Here is a 12250-nt window from a genome sequence, read left to right as displayed (position 1 = left end):
TATTCTCTCTCTCCACCAAAAAAATTTCAGGCCCTGTGCCTTTTACAGAAAGAATTATTATTATTCTCCCCCCTCCCATATTTCAGGCCTTGTGCCTTTAACAGAAAGAATTATGATTATTCTCTCTCTCCACCAAAAAAATTTGAGGCCCTGTGCCTTTTACAATAAGAATTATTATTCTTCTTCCCCCTCCCAAATTACAGGCCTTGTGCATTTAACAGAAAGAATTATGATTATTCTCTCCACTCCCAAATTTCAGGCCTTGTGCCTTTAGCAGAAAGGATTATCATTATTCTCTCTCCCCACCAAAAAAACTTATGGCCTTGTGCCTTTAGCAGAAAGAATTGTTATTATTCTCTCTCTCCCCCAAAAAACATTTCAGGCCTTGTGCCTTTAACACAAATGATTATTATTATTCTCTCCTCCCACCAAAAAGTTTCAGGCCTTGTGACTTTAACAGAAAGAATTATTATTATTCTATCAACTCCCAAATTTCAGGCCTTGTGCCTTTAGCAGAACGGATTATTATTATTCTTATTTTGGAGGCGGCAAGCTGGCAGAATCACTAGCACGTTGGTAGAAATGCTTAGAGGTATTTTGTCTGCCTTTATGTTCTAAGTTCAAATTCCACCAAGGTTGACTTTGCCTTTCATCCTGTCGAGGTCAATAAATTAAGTACCAGTGAAACACTGAGGTTAATGTAATCACCTAGTCCCCTCCTCTAAAATTTCAGGCTTTGTGCCTATAGTAGAAAGGATTATTATTATTATTATTTTGTCTTCTCTCCATAGCCTTGTCTGAAAAAAGAACATGAATGCTAAATGTTTCACTTCAAATATCTAATATATACTTCAGGTTGCTGGTTTTTTGGTGTCATTAAGTCACTGCTTAAGTTCCTACTACAGTCGAGTTCATGTTCTTGGGGTAAGTATACTTGTTTTGTACCTTGCACTAATTTGTTTACTACCTCAGGGATTTCATCATCATCATCGTTTAACGCGTCCATCTTCCATGCATGCATGGGTAGGACAGATGCCAGGAGCCAGCAAAGTAGAAAAACTTCCCTAGGCTACTGTATCTGTTTTGGTAGGGGTTTTTCAGTTTGATGCCCTTCCTAACACCAGCCATTCTGCAGAGCAGACTCAGTGCTTTTTACGTGGCAGTAGCACAGGCAGAGTTAGTTTTGACAAGATTTTTACAGCTGGATGTCTTTCCAGACGCCAGCCACATTACAGTGTGGACTGGATGTTTTTTAATATGGCACCAGCACTGGCAGGGTAACCAAGTAAGTCACAAGACAAGGGATTATGAGAGGGGCAGGGCATTTGAGGAGGGGAACTTGTGTCAGAGGATGAAAGGTTAGAGTGTGACAAAGATACGGAGAGACAGAAGCAGTTGTCTTGCCACAACAGAGGGGGCTTTAGAGGAGCTGATCCAGTATCAAATGGTGAAATGTTAGAGTGTAACAGAGAAATAGAGAGGCAGAAATAGGTGTCTTGCTATAGAGGAGGTACATGGTTATACAGTGAGAGAAAGAGGTCAGAAACAAATGTGCTGATGTAAAGGAGATACTTGGTTACCTAGTCAGAAGGAAAACCAGAGGAGAGACAGAGTGACAAAATGGAAAGTTTTGTGAACAGGTTTTCTCTAGCATCTCATATCACCAAACATTTTGGTCCACTGTTATTTCCTCCGTGAGGCCCAACATCCTAAATCAGTCCTCACAACTTCATCCCATGTCTTCCACAGCACCATCCACTTTCAATGACAGATACTTCTGTATACAGCTGTCTTCACTCATGTGCATCACATGTCCGAACTGACGCATCCTCCTCTCTTTCATACCAGATTTAATCCCTCTTATGCCCAACTTTTCTCTCAACACAGTTGTGTTTTGGTGGTCATGCACACTGATGTTGCAAATCCAACGAAATATACTACTGTCATTCCTCTCCAGCCTACACATGTCCTCTGCAGTCAGAGCCCATGTCTCACTACCCTGTAACATAGCTGTTCTCACACAAGCATCATACAATCAACCTTTCACTCTGAGTGAGAGTCCTTCCTCCACCCTATTCTTATTCTAGAAACAATACTTTCAGAACATCCACCATCATTACTAATTTGGTCACCCAAATAACAGAAATTATCTACTACTTCAAGAGAAGCTCCTGGGCATTTGAGAGAGTTTAAGTCCCTCATGCACATCTGCCACACACGAAAGTAACCTTATCTGATAACCTTCCCACTATTTCACTGCATCTCTTATGTGTCCATTGCTTACACTTGGTGCAGCAAATGGAATTACAACCCACACCTTCCCTACATATCAAACATGGCAGTTTGTTTGTAGTAAAGAATTGCACAATTCTGCAACAATATGGAACTTTATAAACTGATTTAGTATTGCCAGGGATCAGATTTACGCTTTATCAAAGTTGTCAGATGTTTCAGTTATTTTAGCATTATTTAAGGACGATGGATAACAGAGTTAGAAAAGTATCAAGCCAGATGCTTATTTACTTAAGGCCTTTTCTCCCTATGGAGTATAGGCTATCAACAGCTTTTCTCCACTGTTTTTGATTCAGAACTGTCTTTTCTGTTTCTCTCAGTTGGATCCCTGCCTTTTGTAGCTCTGTCTCATTATCCTATCTCCACTTTTATTTTTTAGGGTGTGCTCTCTTCCTCCATCCTTATGGGTTCCAAGTCAGGATAACTCAGGGTCTGTGAGTTTCCTTGGTTACCCTGGATGGTATTTTCTTCCCTACTGGGAAATTTGATTTGTCATAATTCTCTTGTTTGATATCATTGTTCATATGTTTATGTAATACCCCACTGTTGTTTGTTTTTGTAATATTCCAAATGTTTTTTTATAGAATTATTATTATCGCTATCATTATTATTATTATTATTATTATTATCATTTTCATCTTTATTATTATTATTATTATTATTATTACAGGAGCCACGTCAACATCTTTTACCTTTGATGTATGCTCGATTACATCTTCTTACTGCTGTTCATCAAGTTATGTTAAATGGCCTGCAACTGCTCAACATTGAACCAGCTTCACAATTGTAACACTTGGCAGAAAATCCAACAGATTGTTTGTGTGTGTGTGTGTGTGTGTGTGTGTGTGTGTGCACGTACCTGCATGTGTGTGTATGTACTCAAATATCTTTCTCACTCTCTCTTTGCTTGGGAGTCTATCTAAATAATAAATATTTATATACACATAAAGATGATGATGTTTGTTACAGTGTAAATGCAAATGCATAAGAAGTATCATTTGTTTCCTATATTGTACAAAAGCATGTCCAGCCATTGGCAAATATTACCTCACTTGTAAACAGGTGAGGGTTGGTGATAGGAAGAACAACCGGCAGTAGAATATCTGCTTCAATAAACTTGATCAAACCCATGCAAGCATGGAAAAGTGGACATTAAAACAATGATGGTAATATAACAATATATCTTTTAATCGATAATTTGAATGGCTATCTCCAGTTCTAGCACACATAACCTTTTATACATATATATATATATATATGTATGTATTAACTATTAGTGATGTGTACAGTATTAATACAAAAAGGTAATCACTGTATCCAACTTATTATAGATGTTATGTTAAAACACCATGCTAGCATGGGTTGAACGATTTGACTGAGGACTGGCAAATCAGATGGCTGCACCAGGCTCTAATCTAATCTGGCAAAGTTTCTACAGCTGGATGCCCTTCCTAATGCCAACCACTCTGAGAGTGTAGTGGGTGCTTTTACGTGCCACCAGCACAAGGGCTAGTTAGGCAGTACTGACAATGGCCACGCTCAAATGGTGTTTTTTACGTGGCACTGGCAACAACCTCGCATGAATGGTGCTTTTTACATGCCACCGGCACGGAAGCCAGTCAGCTGCTCTGGCAACAATCATGCTCGGATGGTGCTCTTAGCACTCCACTGGCACAGGTGCCAGTCATCAAATTTGCGAATTTGATTCAATTTCGATTTCACTTGCCTCAACAGGTCGTCGCAAGCAGAGTTTAGTGTCCAATGAAGGAAAGGTATGCATAAGTGGGCTGGTTACACCCCTGGCAAAAGCCACGGGTTATGGTCTCACTTGGCTTGCCAGGTCTTCTCACACACCTCATATTTCCAAAGGTCTCAGTCACTAATCATTACCTCAGTGAGGCCTAGTGTTCGAAGGTCATGCTTCACCACCTCATCCCAGGTCTTCCTGGGTCTACCTCTACCACAGGTTCCCTCAACCGCTAGGGTGTGGCACTTTTTCACACAGCTATCCTCAAGCATATTGTATGTATGTGTGTGTGTGTGTGTGTGAATGAATAAGTGCATGCTCATTTGCATGTGTGTTTGTGTGCGTATTTATGTACTCATACACATATACATGCGAATTCACAGTTTGTCTTTAATATTACAATACATGTGATAGTATGTATTTGTTCAAAGCTGATGATGCACACTGTAGGCTCAGAGTAAACTATCAACTTTGATCATACTCTCTACACTTTCTTCTATCCATATGTATGCCTATTTCTTTTCTACTTTAGGCACAAGGCCCGAAATTTTGGGTGAGGGGGCCAATTGCTTAAATCGACCCAGTACACAACTGGTACTTAATTTATCGACCCCGAAAGGATGAAAGGCAAAATCAATCTTGGTGAAATTTCAAGTCAGAACTTAAAGACAGACGAAATGCCATTAAGCATTTCACCCAGTGTGCTAATGTTTCTGCCAGCTCGCCACCTTCAAATGTATACCTATGTGAATGTGTGTACATATCATCATCATCATCATCATCATCATTGTTTGGCATCTACTTTTCCATAGTTGGATGCTTCAGAGGGAATTTGTTGATGCAAGTTTTCTGTTGTTAGAATCCCTTCCTATTACTAGCCCTCACCAGTTTCCAAGTAAGGTAATATTTCCCCATGGAAGAACTGGAAACGAACAACATCATTTATATAATGGTAATGCTCATTTACACATGTTGTCAAAACAAGGGTACACACACACACTCTCATGCATTTATATATAGTCATAGGAATTCATGGTTAACACATTCATGTGTAATCAGACGTGATAAAACTTATTACTGCAAGAATAGTCCTGGCAGAAAATTCTCCACCTAGAATTGTGTAAACACATTTTCTTTTGAGTCGTGAGTCATGTCATTGGATTGTAGGGCACATGTGTTTCAGCATCATTCTGCTTTGTCAGCTTCAGAAACTAAAGTTACTCACAACATGATATATATATAGGGTTATACTTATGAAAACAGTGACAAATGCACAGTGCCAAGTGGGCCACTTGCTGGTGTGTGAATCACTTAGTTAAGCTGGAATTGAATAATTAATGTTGCTCAAAGTAAAATGTGTATTTACACAAGTCTCTGGTGGAGACTTTTCTCTTGGGATTATCATCCATTTATAACACTGGGCAGCAAAAAAATTTTTTTTTGTCTGGTGCCTGGAATATTTCAATGGATTCTTAAGTGATTGTGCCTGCCAAATTCAAAAATAACTTCAGTTTTTCTCTATCAAGTCTAGTTTTCTGATAGAGTAAGTAGTTTATTCATACAAGAGGCATATAACCTAAATCAATAAAGAGAGCATAACACAAAGCAAAACAAAGTACAAATAAAAATTCAAAATTGAAAATGCACATTGGCAAAGATTTTTAGCAGAAAATTCAAGGAATAAATTTATGCTTCATTGTGTACCATGAATGTTGAGCAACAGGAGTATCTCGTTTTAAACACCAGCAATAGTCTGCCATCGTTACCACATCCCGACATTCTTGGTACCAAGTTTCCATCTAGATGTCCTGACGGAATCATTCACCTTGTTCATCGCTATCTTCTCTGAGATTTTCAAGAAAACGATCAAGATGACTAAAAGGATAATGCATTTTGATGCTCATATTTGTGCCAATATCACGAAAAGTTGATATCGAGTTGGTAACAAGGTCTTTATAGTTTTCACTTTTTGGATCACTAGAAAAAAAAATCGTCTATGCAGGTTGTTCAGCAAACCGGTGACTCAGTAAAGCATTGCGGAAGTCTCAGTTGTATATGTATATAAATAATTAGGTAGGAGGTTACATGTTTGCATACATAATTGGATATACATATTCATCACGACATATTTACAATAATAAATTTGCTTGTTAACTTGTGCACTACACTATTAATGTCTGTTTGCAGACTAGTGATTTTTCTTTATGCACCTTTAATTATACATTACATTGTTAATACTGCAAATTACCTGAAGATTCACTTCAATACCTTAAGAATTTACACACTAGAACATATCTTACAGCAGTCTACATAACAAATATGCTGCAGAATATTATTATTATTATTCTAGTGCATGCTAAATTAGTTAGCAGGTAATTTTATCTTGAGGCTTTGTGTTAAATTTCCTCAAATCTCAAGGATCTTTCTTAGGATTCTTGCAGAATACAGGATGATACTTTCCTGCAGGTCGACAATGCGAGTTTCAATTCCAATGTCTTTCAGTCTTTTAGGTAGCATTTTGGGTCTTGTACCAAGTTTACCACTTACCACAGGAATAATTGTTGCCTTGGTCTCTCACAGTCTCCTCAGCTCTCTGGCTAGATCCAGGTAATGATATGCTAAAATTACAATAATTTAGGACAGCTATAACTACGTCTCCTCACAAAATTCTCAAAACTTCTGGAATGTACCTCGTAACTTATGGAACTTTGAGAGTTAAAAAGAATTAAATTAATTAAGTATATTCTTTTGACATTAAAACTAATTCGCAAATTTCCTTTTCTAATCATCCAAATTAAACTATTCATGTCATTACCATTTACGCAGTTATTATCATTTGAGATGGGTGGTCTTTGTGATATTTAATTACATCCCGTTTGGTTTCAAATTTTAAATCTCATCCAAGTTAACTCTGTCTTTCATCCTTCTAGAGTCAATAGAATAAAGTACCCGTGAAGAATTGGGATCAATAAATTTGTGTTTCTATACAAAAAAAAAAAATCAATGTTATTTACAAGGTCTCTAATCCCATGTGATTTCAACCATTCTCATACATTTTTTTATTATATTCATCTATGGGTCGATATGTTTTGTAATATTTATACTGCTTAATTTTTTCCCAAAGCATTCACAATTAGGCTTCCATTTTCTGTTTGCAGATTTATGTCTCTTTTTCTTCTCATATTTTCCCTTCTCTATCAGATGTGCATTTGTCTGAAATTCTTTACATCATGTATTGCCATACATTTATTGATACATGCTGTATTTAATCATTAATTGACTTGTTAATTAATTCGTTATTCACACAGCAATTAATTTATAATATTCATTTCTGTTTAATTACAATTTTGATTATATTCAGCTTGTCATTAACGTGCTCAACTTTGTCGTTGGATTAATTATCTATTTAAATTCAATTATTCTTGTATTCGGTTTAATTAATGATCAACTGAATGTATATATTTACTAAAGCACCAATAATATTGGACCTATTCATTGTGTTAGTGAGCTTTCTTTGCACAACACTTTTTGATGTTTTTCTTTCTGAAGATTACAAAGATGTTTTGCTGCAATCCATGCATATTTTCACAGTGACGTGACATATGTTTTATATTGCTGAGAATAAGATGTTCTATACAAGACAAAATAACTATGGTGGTGTGAGCATGTGATATGTGTAAAAAGGGCAGCTGTACATAGAAGTACTGTGCAAATGGTTAGAAACTAGAGATGAGCTAAGAAAAGAGAAAGGAATGAGTATGTATATGCAAGTATTGGGATATAACAATGTCTGGAAGCGAGAATAAGAGAGAGGATCGCCGGTATTTATTTTAGTGTAGTCTATATATGTGAGTGTGCCGGCTCGTGGCTTAATGGTTAGGTTGTTGAACTCATGGTTATAAGATTGTGATTTCCATTACTAGACCGAGCAATGCATTGTGTTCTTGAGCGAAACACCCCATTTCACGTTGTTGCAGTTCACTCAGCTAACAATAAAAACCCTGCTGCGTCCCGCCCAATGGGGAATATATACACCAGAGAAACCGGGAAACTGGCTTTTTGAATCTATATGACTTGGTATGGAGCTTTATCCTTTTTTTTTTAGCATTATTTATGTGTGTACAGATGTGGAAGTACCGTAATGTACGAACCCTTACCCAAACTCTAATTCTAATTGGACTATGGAAGGATTTTGTGGGTGGAATAAGAAAGCATTACATACATACATACATACATATGTACGTACGTATACATACATACATATGCATGTGTGCACACGTACGTACGTTTACATCCAAATATATACGTACATATGTATACATCCATACATACGTACGTATACATCCATATCCTCTAGAAATTCCACATGCATAGCAGATTGCTTATGCAACAACAGGCTGCACTTAACAAAACAGCACACAAATGTCACAATTGCAAATCTGATGAAGCAAAACACTAAACAATAAACACTCTGCTAAACACTGATGATCAAGTTGTCGTGGGAAAATCTATATAGATATAAGTTGCCCTTAAAAGAAAGGACAGCACAGAAGCCAAATCCTGAAGGTAAGCCTGGAAATGATGAAAAATATGAATTTGGGTACTTCATTGTTGTAAATGAGCTATACGGGCCTGATATGGAGATACAAGTAATCTTTAATTTAAAAAAGGATTTAATTTAGGGCATAGTCGTGTTTTCAATATGACATGCTTAAAAGAAAAACTGCTCACCACATATAATATACATACATACATACATAAGGTGAAAAAGCACAGATAAAGATTATTTAATACATTACAATATGTACAGAGTCCACCGGTTTCGCTTCATTAATCATGACATAATGTTATGAAATCATAACAAGTTCTTGATTTAATCTTGCGTAGAAGCAGGTATGATACAGTTTTGCAGCTATACGGGAGAATATAGTTCAAGGGGGATAATCAGTGAATATAATGGACTTTAGCCAAAGGGATAATCAGTGGATATATTTCTTAGCTAAGAGGGGGTAAATCATTTTTCTCCTGTTCTGGTTGGGTTTTTTTTATTTGTGAAGTCCATTATATGTTCATGGTAAGTGCTGGTTTGTATTTTTGAATAAATGTAGTCGTACTTTATTTAGTCATAGCGGAGTTGAGGTCTTCTCCGTGCATAGGTGAAGTGGGAATATTGTGAACTGTGGATGGCCTTCCTTAGCACATCTGTTTATATGACCACTGAGTGGTATTTGACGGTATTGAGGGCGGGGTATATTTGTTGCCTGTGTAGTGTAGACCTACGTCTTCGAGAAATTCCTGTTGAACCTATATAGTTCCTACTGCAGCAGGAACATGTTATGACGTAGAAAAAAGTTTCAGAGGCGCAAGTGAAGTCAGTTTTAATTTAAAATTTTTGTCCTTGTTTAAAATGGAATTCTGAGCCTTCTATTAGGTTGGGATGTGTTCCACAGTTCGGTCGTCCACATTTTTTAACTCTTGCTTCCGTTATTTTCGAGTATAGTTTTGCACTTGTGAGTATCTGCTTTAGTGGTTTTGGTTGTTTGTTGCTTTTAATAATTTTATGGGTGCGTAGAATTTCATACAGCTTAGGATCCTTATGTAGCATTGGAAAGTTTTGGATAATAGTGTTATATACTTCGTTGTTTCTGGGGTTGTATGTGGAAATATAAGGTAATATTTTTATAGTGGGTGTGTTTTGCTTGACCTCTCTTAGTATATGTACATTAATTCTTTTCGTAAGTTTAATCCCATCATCTATAAGCGAAGTTGGGTAGTGTCTGTCGACGAGTATATTTTTAAGTTCTTGTAGTCTGAGTTCTCTGGTGTTTTTTTTCCGACACTATATATATTTCCAGCTAGAACTGAATTGCTTCTAATCCATAATAATAGGAGATATTAGTATACAGGTCTACAACATCAAAGGAGACCATACGTTCTTTTTCCTTTACTCTTTTTTGGGAGGCGGTTTAATATGTCCAAATCCTCTTTAATGTAACTTTTAATGTTACACAATGTTTAATTATATATATATATATATATGCATATATGGGTACGGACGTCACCAACTGTAAACAACATGAATTAGAAAACAAGCGAGTTAAATACGAGAAAAAAATTGAAACAGGACAAGTATCACAAAGAACGACCCTTCATCAGTTGTCGGCTGTCTATTTATCTACTCCTCATTTCGAGCATTCAACAACAATATGAGTCTTCGAAGACAGTTGCTCCCATAATTTCCAAAATAAATTTTGGATTTTATGGAGGATTAAAGTTGGGAACAAAAACAGAACAGTGGAGGCATACAAGGAAACTGAACGAAAACAAACATGGAGGGTCGTTAGAACAGAATGAGGGGAAAGGTAGTGAACGCTGGGAGAAATATTTTCTTTGAAAAGAGAAAAGATAGAAGAGAGAGATAGAAAACGTACAGTCCTTAGAACGTCCGTGCAGGAAAAGAAAGATGGTCACGTGACGGAAAGAAAGATGGACGATGGTCTCGTGTGAGCAATGAGAGAGAGAAAAAGAGGAGAGGGAGAGTGAGAGAAAACGGTGAAGGGGAGAAAAGGGAATTTATTTCCATTTCCAAGTAAGTTTATATATATATATATATTTATAATAATAATAATAATAAAGGGTAAATATTGAAAATATAATTCACTCCCTGATAGTAAACTGCAGTTTCTGCGGGATTACTCGTAACACACGTGGGTGACTGGGGAAGAACGCGAGTTCTCACTCGTCTGTATAAATTCGGAAGTGCTGGTTTTGGGATATTAGCTATTCGATGTCGCTTGGTCGAATACGTATTTAATTATTAGTACTCTCAAATTTACAATTGAAATACTACACTGAAGACGGAAATAAGTGAGTAAAAATAAAATGTTACACCTCTTTAATCCAGAAACGCGTATGTAGTTGATCAAAACCGAGTGGATTCGTTATTTTTCTCTTTACCTACGTGAATTGAGAGTATTGCTGTCTGGGAGATATCTTATGGTAGAGGAATAGTATTTAACTACTATTTAAATATATCGGTCTGTGGTGAAACAATTTGCTGAACCCTAATTATAATTATGTTTATAATTATAGAATTTATATATATATATATATATATATATATATATGCTCGCACGCGCGCGCGTAGGTGTGGCTTCGCATGTGTGTGTGTGCACGCGCGCGCGTGTGTGTGTGTGTGCGTGTGTAAAGGTGCGTAGTGTAGTTGTTGAGCTCGCGATCATATGAAACATGGGTTCGTTGCCTGGACCGGCGGCGCATTGTATCCTCGAGTATTTCATTTCACTCGATTTAGGTGGAAAGGAGTACCAGCTGTTTATGCAACCTTCTTTCCCACCATCTGTCACATTCGCAATCTTCTATTGGGTCGAAGTGAGAATGCCAAGAGGGTGGTTGTGCCTGCTCGCGACCTCAATGACATCTAAAACAATTAATAAAAGTATGGTGTATGTTACCAAGCTCGCGTATGACGACTAACTGTGTTGTACTATATACTCATGTGTCCGCTGGTGTGTCTACTTTATAACGCCTAAAAACATAAGAATACATACACGGGCGCAGGTATGTGTGTGTGAGTAAGAAGCTTGCTTCCCAACTTCGTGATCTTGGGTTCAGTCTCACTGTGCGGCGCCTTTAGCAACTATCTTCTAATGCAGTCCTGGGCCGACCAAAGCTTTGTCGGACCAGAATGAATATCATAGACGGAAACTTAGACAAGCCTCTGTGTGTGTGTGTGTGTTCTCTTTTTAATTTTCAATAAATTTTGACCGGCCACCAACTTGGTTGCAAGGTTGTGAAGGAAAGCATCCTTTAAAGCTTAAGGTTTTGCAGGTTTTTATAGTTCCAGATATCGTGATCATTTGTAGTGTATGAATTAAGGATTTGCATTCTTTCCCGAAGATTCGAAGTTCAGTCATACTTTGCTCCAGACAGATTGGTATATATCTTGTTGCTCCAATAATTATAGACATGAAGCTGAACGTGTATGTTGGGTACTGGATTTTCAAACTCCTTATTAATGGCCCATAGATGTCCTCTTTCTCACGTATTTTTCTGCCCAAATTGATGTCCAGAGGCAGCTGATTTCCACAAGAGAACAACTTTTCTATTTTGTCCCACAACAATATCTTACCGGTTGTGTTTTAACTTGGGGGCTGTTTCAATTTTTAAATTCTACCAATATTCTTTTAACCC

General features: G+C 37.1%; 1 protein-coding gene across 1 annotated transcript in view; it reads left to right on the top strand.

Annotated features, from left to right (window-relative positions):
* LOC106881746 (DALR anticodon-binding domain-containing protein 3) overlaps positions 1 to 7361 on the top strand; it is a 41597-nt gene extending 34236 nt beyond the window's left edge. Inside the window, exons 12-13 of the mRNA XM_014932239.2 lie at positions 856 to 924; positions 2963 to 7361. Of these exons, the coding sequence (XP_014787725.1) occupies positions 856 to 924; positions 2963 to 3082 (189 nt within the window). The 3' untranslated portion in view covers positions 3083 to 7361. The remainder of the gene's footprint in view (positions 1 to 855; positions 925 to 2962) is intronic.
* Positions 7362 to 12250: the final 4889 nt, after the last annotated feature.

The sequence above is a fragment of the Octopus bimaculoides genome, chromosome 4 (genome assembly GCF_001194135.2).
Source record: "Octopus bimaculoides isolate UCB-OBI-ISO-001 chromosome 4, ASM119413v2, whole genome shotgun sequence".
Taxonomy (NCBI): domain Eukaryota; kingdom Metazoa; phylum Mollusca; class Cephalopoda; order Octopoda; family Octopodidae; genus Octopus; species Octopus bimaculoides.
This window is presented reverse-complemented; position numbering and strand designations above follow the sequence as displayed.